This window comes from Lycorma delicatula, chromosome 1 (genome assembly GCF_047948215.1).
Source record: "Lycorma delicatula isolate Av1 chromosome 1, ASM4794821v1, whole genome shotgun sequence".
In the NCBI taxonomy this organism is placed as follows: Eukaryota; Metazoa; Arthropoda; class Insecta; order Hemiptera; family Fulgoridae; genus Lycorma; species Lycorma delicatula.
In genome coordinates, this window is record NC_134455.1 from 389,739,844 (window position 1) to 389,757,629 (window position 17,786).

General features: G+C 30.6%; 1 protein-coding gene across 6 annotated transcripts in view; it reads left to right on the forward strand.

Annotated features, from left to right (window-relative positions):
* The window catches only part of LOC142317350 (uncharacterized), a 119,072-nt gene that overhangs the window by 99,106 nt on the left and 2,180 nt on the right, over positions 1 to 17,786 (forward strand). For 3 of the 6 annotated variants that reach the window (XM_075353834.1, XM_075353835.1, XM_075353837.1), the window contains 2 exons: positions 1,805 to 1,954; positions 2,057 to 2,191. In XM_075353834.1, the coding sequence (XP_075209949.1) occupies positions 1,808 to 1,954; positions 2,057 to 2,191 (282 nt within the window). In that variant the 5' untranslated portion in view covers positions 1,805 to 1,807. Of the gene's footprint in view, positions 1 to 1,804; positions 1,955 to 2,056; positions 2,193 to 11,196; positions 11,344 to 14,521; positions 14,693 to 17,786 lie in introns of those variants that run through there. The other 3 variants (XR_012754712.1, XR_012754711.1, XR_012754713.1) reach the window with 3 other exon arrangements.

A 17,786-nucleotide genomic window follows, 5' to 3' on the forward strand; every position in this document is an offset into this window, starting at 1 on the left:
TACAGATAAATGCATATGTAAACAAAATCTTTTTTTTAACGATTTTATTTTTCCACTACATTTTAAATAAATTTGGCTAATTTTAAATCATATTCAACCAGAGTTTAAAAGTAAATATCTTAGAAGTGTACTGTAAAGTTTTTAAACTTACACATTATTATTTATTTATTGATTACGGCCCTAAAAACGTTTTATGTGTATTATTTCAGAATTATTTTTATTAATTTTAATTCTCAAAACCATTACCGCATTTTCTTTTAATTTGGTAAACTTAAGCAATTACTTGATCAACTTTAATATACTGTAGTAGATATGCTCAGATCAGGAAAACACAAGATTTAAATTACAAAAAGCAGTTTTGGATAGCGTATGACCCATGCAAGGTCAAAGTCTGCCCCACGTTATCTCGATACTGTAGTAATCAGTTTATGAGTTATTGAGACACGTTTGGATGTTAATCCATTCTATAGAGAGAGGTTAGGATTAAGGTTTGAGTTGAAGTTAAGGTTAGATTTTTGTGAGGGAAGTTAGGGATAAATTACCAAAGTATGGCAATGCTTAACACTTAACACGCTTGGCCGAATTAATGTTTTAATGGAAATATACTTACTACAGAGAGAGACTGCACCACATGTTAGTCTTTTATATGATGGTTAATCACCTTATAAAGAAAGCACTCATTCATCTGAGACCGAACAACTATTAAGGTAGTTTATAGTTTTACCACAAAACTGTAACCTCTCTCCACAGAACAGATTATTAGCTTAACAGGTCACCGTAACTCATAAAACTAATTGTTAATTGATTAGAATATTGATATCTTAGCTCCGACTTTGATCTTGCACGGATCATCGCTATTCAAATCATTTAGATATCATTAGATATCATCGGTCATTTAGATATTGTATTTTCCCGATCCTAAGCTTATCTACTATGGTTTATTAAAGTATGAAAATAATTGAAGGTGATCAAATTAATTGCTCAGAATTACTGAGCTTTGAATTTTATGTTTCATTTGGATTCTTTTGAAATGGCTTTTTTAAGAAAATAGTCTAATGTATTCAATAGCAAACATCAAACATACTAATTGATTTATATATTACGCTTAGAAGAATGTTCATTTAGTATGTATTTGTTTTTTTATTAATTTAATTTATATATATATATATATAGAGAGAGAGAGAGAGAGAGAGAGATTCAAAGTACATTTTAAGTACAAGGGGCTGCTGAGATGTAATGCACACTGGTACGTAATAGGAGAACAAAATATTGCAGAAAGCAGTAGATGCTGTTATCTGATAATTTCATTCCCCTGTTACTAAATTCCAAAACTTTGACTCGTGAACTTCCATTTACCATTAGTCGCTATTGTAATAGAGTTGAATTCATCTGATATTTCAGTGTGGAATATTTGTATATGTTCCTTTTCAATGTTGTGATGGTAGACAAAACTTGTGAACATGGAACAGTGGCGGTGTGGTTCACCAAATAAAAAAAATTCAAAACAACCCACGGTACTTACATATTAACGCCACCGCAGCTACAGCTTTATTTAAAAACAAAGTAGTCAATCGAATTTCGGTGAAAAATGGGCCGAAACGGATTCAAAACAGAATATAAATGGTTATTTATATTTATTTATTTATTTTATAAATATAATTTAACCAAACTTAATCCACGCTCGCTAACATTGACTAATTAACACCGTAATATTTTGAGTATTTATTTAATAAAAATTCAGTAATTACTATTATTTATTATTTAAATAATCAAATTTTAACTTAGAATGTTTTTATTTTTGAAGATAATGTATATACCTGTAAAGAATATCTACAAATATGAAATTCTGTCTTCTAACAATATCAAACTAGAAAATGAAAGGGGTACCACAGAGGAAACTTTATGCTTGCTTTTACCACATCAACCGATTGAAGTTAATATTACACCTGATTGTGTAAGTATAATTTGATTTACGTTTGGTTTTTTTTGCAATGTTATATGGGAAGTGTCACCATGTAGTTAACTGTAACATTAAATTGTTGAGTTTATGTTTTAGGAAAGTGAATCATTGCAAGGGAGAGAGGAGCCACTCTGTAATGGTTACGATACTTATAATGAAGTGACAGATCCTGTTGCGATTGAAGGGACCGAGTTTATTAAATATGAAGATCATAAAATTAAAAATGAAGCGGTAAGTTTTATCATGCAATTATTTTATAATGGAAGTGATGTATGAAGTTTATAATCACTCTCTCAAAGTGTATTCATCGAGCTACTTATATGAGTGAAACTTTATATATGCACTTACTGTTGATTCTTTAATTTGACTTCATTACATATTTTACCGTGTTTTGGTTATTTCTTTAATAATACTTGAATTTAAAATGTTGAACTTGCAATCATGGGAAGCATTACGCTTCTGATGCTTTACCAGATTGATCGATTGGGACTGCCACATTGGCCAAAAAGATAATGCTACTTTACTACATTAATGCGCCTGTAACATGTATTGGATTGTAGCTGCAAAACTTCATTAAAATTTACGCTTTGACAATGACTTGTGGAAGCATGTGCTTTATTCATCTGATTTGGCTCCTGTGATTACTTCCCTTCCCAAACCTGATGAAATGGCTCGCTAGACAAAGATCAATTTCAATGATGCTAAGGTGAGATAACAGCTTACATCACACAGTTCAAAAAAATCTCATGATACTGAAAATATTCAAAAGTTATAAAATCTGAGTAAATGTATCGAATTGTAAATGAACTAAGTTGAAAGTTTAAAGAACTTATTGCCAAATTTTCGGTTTTCTTTGTCAAGCTATAATTTTTCTGAACAACCCCTATATTTGTTTTAAGTTGACTTATAATTTCTCAGAATTAAATTTGTGATAACTGTTTCCTAATTTTTTTTATCAGTGATTTAACAAATAATTTATACTTGTCATGTGTAAAACAATTAATTTTGCCTCGTAATTTATACCAAAAAAATTTCAGTTCATTATTATTTTTCATTACCTACAACCAAAAAAATAATATGTTAGTGGTACTGACATGTATCCGAGTGTATGAATGAATTACAAGGGACTGGTGGAAATTTTGGTGGCAAAATTTTGGGTTATCTTTGTCAGAACAAGAGTAGTAATATTCATCGTAATATTGTAAAATGACTCTTAGAGATGCATTTGTCTAGTGGAGGTAAAACATTTATGAATTATCTCGTACAGCCTGAAAGTCTTTTTCTTTCAACCATTTTAAAATAATGTTATCTTTCAACTGTTTTAAAATAATTAAAATTTCTCACTTTTCTCTTACTGTGATTAACAGTAGATATGTAGATGAATCTTTTCAGCTATGAGTAAATTAAAAATCATGAAGAATTAGATTTTTATTTGATAAGTGAAAAATTATTTTTTGTGAAAATTAATTTACGGTATAAATATTTTAACATTTCTGACAACATAATAATTTTGGCTAGAGACATAAAGGTGAACATCAATATTCAAGATTTAGAAAATTGTTTAAACAAAATTGGTACATATTTCATACAATTAAACAACATAGTTTGCTAATAATAGAAACAAAATCCCAATAATGAAAATTTCAGAAGGAGAATAGATAAAAAAAATCAAACATTTTAATATTTAAATATCAAAAAATTACATATTTAGGTGAAATGATTACCATTAATGTATATCACTCTCTATGAAAAAGGATGGTTGGTGGATTTGTTTTTTGTATGTGCTCACATTTTTATTTTAGCTGCTATTGACGCAGAGAAAACCAATGGTGGTGGGTCAGCCGACTCTCCTGGCAGTCTATTGTCAGTTAATTTAGAGATTATTTAATTTAATTTCTTTGCATAGATTATTATTTTTTATATTTATAATTTTATTTACTTATAAAAGAAAAGGGTATTAGTTAATATTTAGCAGCAAAAAAAGAAAAGGATTCTTACAGGAGAATGGTATTTAACCGGAGATTTAACAGGAGAGAATGGTTGCCGTGCATCCAACCAGCAAACCATGTGGTCTACTCTACGCCAATAGCACCAGCTGGACTGCAAACTAACACAAACACACAAGGCTAATTAAACAAGGTAGCATCCCTAACTCAACTCCTTGTTATCAATATGGCTATTATATTTCTCTGAAAAAATATTAAATTCTATATCTACTCGCTCCTTAAGCCTATTTTAAATATAAAAACACTATAATGTTCAGAAAAATATTCTCAACAGACTAATATTTCTTTTCTTAAAATATTTCTGTAAGATACTTAATATTCTCACAGACATGAGCAAATGAATGCGTCAAGGGTTCAGGGAGCAACAATTGGGTGAGCAAAATGAGCCCTGCCCTGCTAGTTAGAAAAAGAAGGAAGTGGCTTATCAATTTACAAGGAACATTCACAATGAGAAAATCCTTATCCAAAAACACAAAATTAAGATACTATATAACCGTAGTTTTACCACAAGTTTTATAGTGCAGAAGACATACTTAGAAAAAATAAAAAAGGAATTTTAAGAAACTTCACCACCCAAAACATCAATATAATATTTATAAATTAAGAATATGAGCAGACATTTACTAAAATCTGTTTAATACTATGAACTGTTGTATGATCTGTGACAAATGCACATTCATTTTGTACAAAATTAACAATAAATTAAGCTCTAAAAAGAGATAGAGTAAAATGTATTTAAAATAAATTGTAAAATGAAATTATGGTTTTTGATAGAGAAATTATAATATGAGGTGTGTTCAAAATTAACGAGAATTTTTGTTTTTTGGAAAGAATTTTATTTATTCATATACATTAATGTTATCCCCTTCAAAATAGTCCCCATTAGATATACACTTATGCCAGTGCTTTTTCCAATGTGCAAAACATTTCTGGAACTCGATGTTTGGAATAGTGTTTAGTTCTTACAGCGATTCGCTTTTAATCTATCTATGCTTGTGAAATGACGTCCTTTTAAGGTCTCTTTATTTTTGGGAATAGAAAAAGAAAGTCACATGGGGCTTGGGTATCATTACGTGTTACACTATATTCTCACCTTGAAGCTTGGTCGAGGGTACCGGCTTCAAGTTTTCATCCGAAAAAACAAAATGTGTAGTCTTTTCTTTGTTACAAAACCCTTCTATTGTGCATGTTTTTCTCAACGGAGAGCTTATTGCCATCTCTCCTTACATCAAGTTTTTAGGATTAATTTTTGATAGCCGTCTTACTTGGGTCAAACATATCAAAGAATTAAAAACAAAATGTTCCAAACTTTTAGATATGATATGCGAGTCCTTAGTAACACCAATTGGGTAGCCGATCGATCATCTATGATACGTTTTTACTATTCCTTTGTTTGTTCCTGTTCAGATTATGGTTTTGTCTCCTACTCTTCAGCTCGTCATATCGTGCTTAAAATGCTGGATGCTGTACATCATGCTTTCCTTCGGCTTGCCACAGGTGCATTTAGATCAAGCCCTGTTGCAAGCTTACTTGTAGACTGTGCTGAGCCATCACTTTAGGATAGACGGAACCAGCTTTTATTATCTTATTTTGATCGCCTCAAAGGACAGCGAAATCACCTGGCTTTCGACTCAGTCCTTAGAAATCCTAATTTAGGAAGATATGAGGACCATCCACGTTGTACTGCTCCTGTAGGTGTCCGTGCCCGACATCTACTGCAGCATATAAATGTACACCGTCATTCTTTCCAATGTATCCGTGCTCATATCCTCCGTGGGGAATAAACCTTATAAATTTTACGTTTGACCTTACGACATACAATAAACAATCAACACTACCTACAGTTTTCCAGCAAATGTTTCAGTGTGTTCTCCAAGATGAACTCAGACGTGGTGATGTACACTAATAGATTGAAACAGAACGATACCGTTGGTTGTGCGTTTGTTGTCAATGATAGAACTTATATGTTTGGTTTACCAGGTATTACAAGTGTGTTTACTGCTGAACTACATGCTATAAATAAGGCTCTAAATATCATTAACCCTAAGTACAGAAACATCCTTATTTGTAGTGACTCGTGTAGTGATCTCCAAGCCTTGGAAAACTTTTATTCCAGACGTTCTATCGTCATTGAAATGTACAACACAATCACCAAGTTGAATAATCGCAACACACAAGTAAGTTTCTGCTGGGTCTCTAGCTATGTTGGGATTCCTGTAATAAACATGCAGATTCCTATGCCAAAGACGTATGTAATCAACCTCCTTTCACCACTTGTGTTGCTACTTCTGATTTTATTAATCATGTAAAACAATCCGTATGAGGAAAGTGGCAAGGTGACTGGACGGCTACCGTTGATAATAAACTCTGTCACATTAAAGATTCTGTTTTACCATGGGACTCCTCATGCAGAAAAACTCGTCATTTGGAAATGGTCCTCTGTAGATTGGAAATAGGAAATACGAGAGTCACACATGAGTACCTGATGTCAGCAGGACATGCACCCCTATGTGTATGATGCAATTGCCACATGAATGTGCGCCACATACTCATAGATTGCATATGTTATGCGGCGTTGCATCGTAAATTTTAACTACTCAGAAACATCGGTGGTGTCTTGAGCAATGGTAATGAAGTTTTAAACCGGATGTTTCTGTTTTCGCATAGCGCTGGGTTAATACAAAAAATTTAATATTGTTACATATGTTTTGTTTTTTATTTTAATCTTTGTGGTTTTGTGTTTTTGATTCTGTTATCCGAGTAGGGAGCCTTTTACATTCCCTATCAAACTTTGTTAAATTTTATGTAGTTTTTTATTACTTATGCTTTTTTATTTTTAATTAATGTATTCTATTTTTAAGACTGTCTGTGATATTAGTTGTAAGGTTTTAGTGATATTAGATGCAAGTCTTTAATGATATTACTTTTAAGTTTTATTTCATTTTTTTTTTTTTATCTTTGTTTTTAACTTAGTTTTAATTTTTTATTATATAGCTTGTATTAGTTTTAAGTTTTATTTCATTTTTGTTATTTTAGTTTTCTTTTTAGTCATTCTGTTATCCGACAATGGGCGCTTTACAACCATATTGGACTTCATTAAAGTCTATTTACTTTTGGTTTTATTTTAGTTTTTATCTGTGATATTAGTTGTAAGTTTTATTTATCTTTTAGACTACTCCTAGTTTCTTTTATTTTTTTATTTAAAAAAATCTGGGCGATGATTATGCCATAGGCGTTTTTCACCCCCAAAAAGAAATCATTATAGTGTTGTTTTTGACTAAACATTGACTAACAAGCAATGAAGTGTGAACAGGCACATTATTATGGTGCAAAAGCCATGAATTGTGTTGCCACAAATCCGGGCTTTTTTTCAGATTGCATCACACAAACAATGTTAGACTTATAGGTAATACTCCTTATTGATTGTCTGACCTTCTGGTAAGAACTGATGCTCATGGCGTTAAAATCAAAGAACACGGTGACCATAACCTTCACCTTCAACCGTACTTGTCGAGCCTTTTTCGGTCTTGGTGGTTCAGAATGTCTCTACTGGAACAATTCCTTAGTTTCAATATCATATCCATAAACCCGTGTTTCATCACCTGTAATGACTCACTTCAGTAGGTCTGCATCGTTGTTGACTTTATTTAGCGACTCCTCAGCAACTTCCATTCGCTGCTGTTTTTGTTCGAAATTCAACACTTTTGGAACAAATTTTGGTGTCGCATGTTTCATATCCAAAACATCCTAAAAAATTTCACGGCATGAGTCTATTGATATCCCAACATCAACAGCGATTTCTCAGATTTTGATTCGGTGACCACTCGTAATTCATTTCTTTCACTTTTTCCATGTATCGTTAGTTGATGTGCTGGAGTGCTCGTCGTCTTCAATGTCTTCAAGACCTTAGAAATGCTTATACCACTCGTAAACCCTTGCTTTACTCATAGCAGACTCACCAAAAGCAATATTTAACATTTTTAAAACATCGCTACACTTTATTCCATTCTTGTAGCAAAATTTAATACAAATTCTCTGATACATTATTTATACAAGAAAAAATCACCGATCGTACCAAAACATGTGTTATCCTTTTGACAGCTGACAACAGACAAAACATCCAATATGACTAAAAATGTACAAATACTCTTCAGACATGTTTACCAGTACAGCAAAAAAATCCTGAGAATCAGACTAATACAACCTGAAAAATTTCAAAATTCTCTTTTTTTGAACACGCTTCATATGGCCCACTTTTTTGAATTTTTTTTCTTTTGGTATACAAAAGATATTTGAAGGTAAAATCATAAAAAATGAATTTATAAGTTTAAGAATTTAATACAGTACTTAGAACAAAGTAATGGTATGTGATAACAGAATGATTCAGAAATAAACATTAGATTTAATATTGTAAATATTTTATGTGAAATGGGTGAGAGCAGATTGGAAGGACAGATGATGTCGATGGTAGGCTGCATCATGAATAGCTGGAAGATGAGTTCGGTTTTTTAGAAACTATTTCTTGATAATAGAAACTTTCCTGCTACTGTGCCTCACCTGGAACTGCATTAAATCACCCAAAAAGAAAAAACAATATGCCAAAAAGTTTAATAAAAATATAATTTTTCTTTACTAGTCTATAAATAAACTTGTTAATTTTACATTGCGATGATTACGTTAATTTTGAAATCATTATTACTTCTTCATCTTATAAGTTTTATTAAAATTGAATTTAGTGGCTTAATCATTAAGAATTTTATTATGACAAAATGACGTATCATTTGTTAAAATATAATTTCAAACGACTAAATTAAGGCAGAAACTACATGCCGTTGCAGTTAGAGAAATTTTTGATGATCGACAAAATAAATTATTTACTTTCATAATTTATGAGTAAGTTGCAATTAAAAATCAAGCCTGAGAGTGATTTATTGATTAAATTTGTTTTCATTTCGGTGAGCTTTATTCTCTTAAGACTTACTTATTCATTAATAATAATTGATTTTTATACAGAGTGAAAATCGTAATACTCAAGCAAAGTTTTTAAAATTCTGTATGAGAGTATCAGCGACTATAAATATTACTTACTGACAATGAAATTGGAAATGTCACTTCTATCCCAAAAAACTAAAACATTTTCCCTTGAAAATTAAAATAGATCATTTCTCTTTTTGCTAGATGCATTACCCACCAGGATACACTTCACCTGTTATATGAGGTAATTTACAAGGCTTTAATATTCTGTTGGTCTTCAAGATAGATAATTATTTATGTATGGTAATTCAATTAAATTCATTAACTTCATTGTAGAACTAATCCTCTAAATATGATAATAAAATAAATAAAAAAATCTGTAGAATAAAGAAATGATTACTGAATACCAGAAAAGTTTTTCTAGCCCTTTGAAATGTTTTCTTTGAACTTGAAACCCGTATGGACATATTTTTTTTAATAAGAACCAGTCTATTTTCCCTATAACTATCTTCTCTTTCCTAAGAGTTGCTGGACACTCTTAAATGCTGCTTAAATGTATATTAATTAAGGGTTTTTACATATTGTGTTGCATATTTTATGTACTGTAATAAGTTAAATTAAAAACTCACCGACACTATGTTGCCTCCAATTTTATATGATGAAAATGAAGATTCTGTTTTTGATTAAAGTCTGTTATAAAAGTCCTCCATAACAGCACTCCTTTCAACATTGCTGAATCAACCGAATTATTATTAAATTATTACAAAATTATATTAAATAACAACAAAAAACAAATCTACAATTTGTGTAGTATAATTCTTTGTTTAATGACATAATAGTACACACGCAATTTAATCCACAAGTACGCACAAAGAAATTAGAAAATTTATATTTATGCTTGTTGTTAAAATACAAGAAGTCTGAATTAATTGATTAACATGTTCTTTACGGTTCTTGTCCCTGAGGTCAAGAAAATTTAATTTACTAGTGACAGGTGTAATTCTTGGTATAACTTAATCAAAAGCGGGGCTGTTTTATTTGTTTGTTATATGTGTTCCCAAACAATAATAGGCATACAGTGTTAATTTTTCTTAATTTTATTGATATTGTGTTCTTGACCCTGGGGTCAATAGCCGTTTCTTTGTATATCATATTCTTGTGCGTAGTGCCAAAACCCAATTTTATGTTATGAAGTTATATATTTATAGCGGCTGTTTCTCTCAGACAAAAACACACAGACATAATCATTCATGCATGTCAGAAGACTATAATATTTCATGGCTCTTACGTCTTGCGTTATATAGGGTCATTGAATACAGACATGTTGATTCTTGTCAGATCGTTCGATCAATAATTTTGGTGTTGCAATGCTGCTCCTCAGTTTGCGTGTAACCAACCATTAAAGTAGTTAGTTAGTGATGTTTGTTCTTTAGATTAAATAAGATTATGTCTTCATGAGGAATTATGAACCTGAAAGTGAATTTAGCACTGATAGTAGTGATACAAGTAACAAAATAATGATTATTATTGACATTTTTCTAATTTGATTTTTAAATGTATTTACCAGTTTATTCTTAATAAAAGTGTGTTGTCAAAAAAAATCTCTAATGAAAACTAATGACGATTTTTTGTTTATCGATAAAGTTCTGTATAATAAAGAAAGGTTTTTACAAGAATATGTTGTAATTTTTTTTTCTGGAAATAAAAAAAAATAAAATATTTCAAAAACGTTTTACTGCCTCTAACCACTGTTCTTGTTGCCGGAGTCAAGAACGGGCAAGATAAATAAATACTTCATGTAGTGTACAGCATAGTATAGTAAACGGCGTAGCTACAAAAGATTGATGTAGACACCAATAGAACACAATGTAGAAGTGTGCGTTCTTGACGATGGGAACAACTGTATGGAACATGTTAAGACATCTAAGTCTAGGTTTGTTGTGATTTAATGTAATAATTTTCCTGGGAAGTAAGGATCTCATAAGCGCAAGGATATTGTTCTATATTACCGTCTATATGAGCTATTGCCTCAGCCTCAAAAATAAAGTCACAGCTTTATCAAAAACAAAGCTCACAGATATAATGAATGTTCGTGGAATATAGGCCTAGCTCAACTCAAGGAGTCTAGTTTGAAGATATTACACTTGATTGTGTAAGTATAATTTTATTTACTTTTGGATTTTTTTTTGTCATGTCATATGGGAAATTTCACCATATCGTTAACAGTAACATTAAATTGTTGATTTTATGTTTTAGGAAAGTGAATCGTTGCAAGGGAGAGAGGAGCCACTCTGTAACGGTTACGATACTTATAATGAAGTGACTGAAGTGTTGCGATGAACTGTTGCGATTGAAGGGACCGAGTTTATTAAATATGAAGATCATGAAATTAAAAATGAAGCGGTAAGTTTTATCATGCAATTATTTTATAATGAAAGTGATGTATGAAGTTTATGCTTGCTCTCTCAAAGTGTATTCATCGAGCTACTTATATGAGTGAAACTTTATATATGCACTTACTGTTGATTCTTTAATTTGACTTCATTACATATTTTACCGTGTTTTGGTTATTTCTTTAATAATACTTGAATTTAAAATGTTGCTTTACCAAATGCTTCTGATGCTTTACCAGATTGATCGATTGGGACTGCCACATTGGCCAAAAAGATAATGCTACTTTACTACATTAATGCGCCTGTAACATGTATTGGATTGTAGCTGCAAAACTTCATTAAAATTTACGCTTTGACAATGACTTGTGGAAGCATGTGCTTTATTCATCTGATTTGGCTCCTGTGATTACTTCCCTTCCCAAACCTGATGAAATGGCTCGCTAGACAAAGATCAATTTCAATGATGCTAAGGTGAGATAACAGCTTACATCACACAGTTCAAAAAAATCACATGATACTGAAAATATTCAAAAGTTGAAAAATCTGACTGAAAATATTCAAAAGTTGAAAAATCTGAGTAAATGTATCGAATTGTAAATGAACTAAGTTGAAAGTTTAAAGAACTTATTGCCAAATTTTCAGTTTTCTTTGCCAAGTTATGATTTATCTGAACAACCCCTATATTTGTTTTAAGTTGACTTATAATTTCTCAGAATTAAATTTGTGATAACTGTGTTTGCTGTTTTTTTTTTTTTTTTGCCGGCACATCACGTGGACCACTCGGTTACAGTAGCAGCATCTGGATTGGCAACTAACATGAACACATGTAAGAGTAAATGAACAAGATAGTAAACATTATATTTCTCTTAAAAACTATTATATTTCTCTTACATTATTCACTATATTTCTCTTATTAAATTCTATATGTACTTGCTCCTTAAGGCTATTTTAAATAGAATTTTATTTTTAAGGTATGTATTTTGACTAATTATGACATAATATGTCATTTAAAACCATTTTTTTTTGCATGCAAGATATATATTATTTCACACTTAGAAATATTGAGCAATTTATATACAAATTTTCTGTCACACGTGTGTATAAGATATTTACGCAGTTATCTGAATAATTTTATTTGCACGCAAGTTTTTTCCATAATTATACATTTATATACTGATATATTTATAGAATTTCACTATGTAATAAGAAATATAATGCTCAGAGTCCGACTTCATAGAACACTGTAAATAAACACTTCGCCATTACAGCAGGTCAGCTTTTTATTTTATTTTTTGTTTAGCCTTCGGAACAACCGTCAGGATTACATCAGAGGATGATATGTATGTGTGTAAATAAAGTGTAGTCTTGTACACTCTTAGGTCGACACATTTCTGAAATGTGTGGTTAATTGAAACCAAACCGCCATAGAACATCGGTATCCACGATGTAGTCTTCAAATCCATATAAAAGTAACTGCCTTTACTAGAATTTGAACCTTAGAACTCAACTTCGAAATCAACCGATTTGCAAAAGACATGTTTACCACTAGACCAACCTGATGGGTTGCAGCAGATCGGCTGATTACGATCAAATACATATGAAAATCCCTCGCTTCATACTGTATTTAACCTTACAACTAGCGTTATCTGTCATTGTAGAATACTATTAAAGAAAAAAAAAAAGTAAAACAACGGAATATTATGGTAGAGAATGAATTATAACCAGACAAAAAGTTTATATTGGAATATTCCGTCGATGACTGGTAAGGGGTTAATAATAGTGATAATAAGTACACCAGAAAAAAATACTTCGAAAATTACATTTTTTTATACGTATATTTGGTAAATGAAAATCAAGAATATTTATAATAATACGTTGTTGCAATTCCTTTACAAAAATTTCTATATTATGATGAATATCAAATTTTAGTCATGCATGGTGTTATTCTTGTGCTATAAAATTCCATTTCCGTGTTCCATGCAAAAGCATCAATCTTGTGTGGCTGTTTAAAAAATAAATAAATATTATTTAGACTCAAATTCATTTATTAAATGTTGTATTACAAAATTTATATTTTTATTATCCGGTATAAGATTAGAATTCAAAATACGGTAACTGTGGTAAATGATAATTATCACGATAAAAAATTTCACTGTAAGCAAAATTAACACTGATGTCGGTAAGATTGGAAAAAATAAAACCAGGAAAATTACCGCAGCAGTTTAACAAATTATTTGAATATAAAAGATTTCAATTTATAGAATAATCCATAAGGTGAGTAGCAGCATTTTTAACATTTAAATATGGATGATAATATTTAACAAAAGAAATGTATTTGATGTTTTCCCATACATAACCTGGTTTATTAGTCATCTAATATTAATAATAATTTAACTGTGGCTGTACTGTTAATGTGTGTGGTGAGTGAATTGGAGATACAATTTATTTTTATGTTATAAATTATACAAAAAATCATAAACATATTTACTTTGTAGCGAAACTTTTTTTTGTTTTTTATTACAGCAGTAGATTTAGTACAACTGAAAGAGGAACCGCTGGATGTTATTAATAGTGATACTGAAAAAGATCCTTTAGCAGTTGAAAAGACCGACTTAATTAAATCAGAAAATTTAAAAGTCGAAAATGAAGGGGTAAGGGTATTATATTTTGCATACAGTGGAACATTTTACCCAGATGGACCTTTGCAAGGCCAAATCTGGATAATTGGAAAAGATAATTTAAGAAATGGCTATCTTATATACTGGATATGCCATTCTAATATTTAATTGGTAACACGTTTAGTTAAAAAAATGTATATAAAGAAATAAAGTATATCAGTAAAATTAAAATTAAATTTTGAATACATGTGCAGTGTAAGAAAAAAAACAGTAACAGTGTAAAAAATGCAGTGTGTAGAAATTATCATTAATAATTAGTTTAACAAAGGACAAAATACAAATATATATATATATATATATATATATATACACAGTCAAATTCCTGTAACTCGAATACCTATAACTCAAAATATTTATTTTAATTCCCTGCCAAATTGTATTACGTTATACAAAAATGCAATTCCTTTAACTCTAACAAAAATCCTATAAGTCAAAGTAAAAAATTTGATTAGTTTATTACAAAAAAGTAAAGTTTTAACATTAGGCATATAATACTGATCCTATTTTCAGTTCAGAAACATGAAACAAGCACGATTCACTTCTGTTACTATGTGATAAAAAAAAAAGAAGGAAGAATCATCATACAGTAAAGAGGGAAGTGAAATCTTATACATCAGGCATCAGTATTCACCGGAACTCGTTTGTCATAAGACAGTTCTATAAAGGACATTAAACAACACGGTCAGTGTGTCTTTATAATCGTCTCAGCTCATATGCGTAGTTTTTGTATGTCTGTTTAGGTTTGTTTGCTACTGTAAACAAGGGTGTTCTTATCCTGTTTTAGAGAGGTTTAAAAACAGTCACGATCGAAATTTACCTATCAGTGGATCAAATTTACACGAGAAAGTCGATTACTTTGCGAGACAGTTCAATCGTATGGATTTCAAAGCTAGTATTGGTTGCCTTAATAAGTTTAGTTAGACGTGGAATAATTTTTTAAAATGTTCATAGTGCCAGTGTAAATGAAGAAGTTTGTAATAAGCTGAATTACAAAAAACCTTTGTTTTAAAAAAGCTGAATTTAAAAACCCATAACCGGTTATTTTGTCAGAATGTGAACAAACTAGCAGTGAAAAATCTTTGTTCTAGCAACAATAATGGTGATGATCATGACTGGGAGTCTGTTACCGATGTTTTGCAAGTAACCGGCAACGTAACTTTTCGGGATTATGTTTCTATAGATGAAGATTTGATAGTAGCCGAATACCCTACTGATGATTTTTGTAATCAATACTGTTAACGCAAAGGCAAATGAGAATGACACCATAGAGACCGATTCAGATAACAACAATAATGAATTACCCTGCGTACCGATCCCAACTTTAATGGGAGTTACTGATTGTGTTGATTCTGTTTGATAATTCGTCGAGTCAAAAGGTTATGTACCAGAATTGGTTTTTTCCACTGTGGCAGATATAGAAAAATGGTTGACTGCACTCCATCAGAATAAATGTTAAACAACATTCAATAATTTTTTGTAATCAATTTTTAAAAATTCAGTTTTTTTTTACAAAAGAGCCAATTCTTCACTTTTCATTTTATTTTTTAAAACTTTATTATTGTTTTTATTTTAAAAACGTTTAAAATTGAACTGTGTTTTATATACAACAACGGTATGTTTTACTATTTATATTAAGTTATACCCTTTTGTATTTTTCATTCATTAATGATTTTTGTGTAATAAATTGATTATCATTGAGTATTTATAATGCTGAATTATGTTGTGTAATAATATTGCTGTGATATAATAAGACTGTATGGAAAAAGTGCAATATTTTCTTAAATAGTGCTGCACGTTTTATGTGAGTGAATTTACAGTGGAGTAGTAATTTCATAACATGTGTGTTTCTGTAACTCAAATTTCCTGTAAGTCGAATTTTTTTTTATTCCCTTGAATATTCGAGTTATAGAAATTCCACTGTATATGTTTTTGCTAAATGAATTGCAAAAAGTTGGTTAAGAAATCCAGTAAAATAAAAATTGATAAAAAAAGTCCTTTTGAAGCAAAGCTTTAATTTTTTCAATTAATGTATTAGTTTTTTTTTTTTTAATTCTGTAGTCTGAATTTAAGTAGTCCAGTTGTTGGACATCTGGAAAATTGGTGCTCCACTATTCCACCTTATCATTATTAATTGGTGCTCCACCTTATCATTATTATTACTTGATTTGTAAATTTTGGATTTCATACAGTTTAACTTCTTAAAAATTAATATAAATATTGTTATTTCTGTGTTTGTCATAAAAAAAAAATTGTTTTTAATTCTGTTTAATTAATATCGACTTATTAAGCTGTGTGTGAATGATAAACGGTCAATATGGTCGGGCAAAGGTGTTATTTTGAAACTTAATTGATGACTGAAATGTGGGTAATTTTAACCTCTTTTACATTTTAATAAGCTCTGGATGATTTGTTGTTAATTGTATCGGGTTGTCGTATTTGAATATTTATCAGGTAAGCAATTTAAAACAGACCCGGTACAGACTAAACATGTTTGTGATGTAAAATTTTATTAATGAAATGAAAATAAAATAAAATTTAATTCTGTATTTACATTAGAAAAATTTAACATATTATATTTTTACAAAAGATATTCAAAGTTAGCACTCTGTGCAGTTGATGCAGCAATGCTAAAGTAATCGTACTGAGAGTCACCTGACGCAAAATGTTCTCAGTTACTTTAGTTTTTTGTTGTGAATGTTTGCCTTCACTTATTTCTAGTGTAGGACTTCAATTTATAACTAATCCTTCAAATAACCTAAGAAAGAAATTGCAACTAGACAAATCTGGGGAACACAGATGCTACTGTCCTCTGGTGACAGTAAAGGCTGCACGAATGTATGCCGAAGAGTTGTTTATGTGCAACACATTGTTTCTTCGTCTTTATGAAAGAAGCCATTTTTTCCCCCACAATCTGTTAATAAGGTATAGAATTGTTTGAAAATTGTACAGAACACTTTTATATTGACTGTACAGTAAAAATAAAAATGGCCCCCCTATACAATTACCAGAAACAGCAAGAGTTTCATTCACCAACCTTGATAATTGAAACCGCGCCTCATCTGACAAAAAATATATTGTCGGGTCTATCTGTCCATCGACAATGTTTTTGAGAAGCTGAATCGCATTAAGTTATTTCAGTTTGTTCTCATATGTTGTTGCACGATACGGTTTCAAATTTAAACAGTGAAGAATCTTAAGGCAAAATAAGTGTTTTACATCGCTTTATTTTGATCACTGTTTTATAAATTTTTTGGTCGACAAATCCTTCTTCGAATATTGGTGGCTATGGCCTCTGGAGTAATAACAGAAGGTCATCTATTTCGTTGTGCAATTTGAAATCGGCCTCGTATGCCTTTTTCTAACTGAATCGTATAAGCTACTCTTTGCTGGGATTCTATCATTCACAAATTTTTCAGCGAATATTTAATGCCTTCCTGGAAAGGATTTGAGAACAGTAATTAGCTTCCAAAACAAGAACCCATTCCTTGATCTATTAAGGGCATTGTTAGAAAAAACTACTCACAGAGTGAAACTTGTTGCACACTGAACTGTGAATAGTTTACAACTGACAGCAGTAGATTAGAGTAGTAACATTCACAACCAATAATGATGCTAATAGAAGTGTTAAAGGTGGTGTTCAAACAACTGCAGTTCAAGCTCTCTGTTCGGTTTTTAAGTTTATCACCCTATGTGTGTAAGTATATATATTAGCGCTTTTGCGATACACACCGCTTCATCAGATGCATTAAAAACTTTTTTTTAAAAATTTGTAACT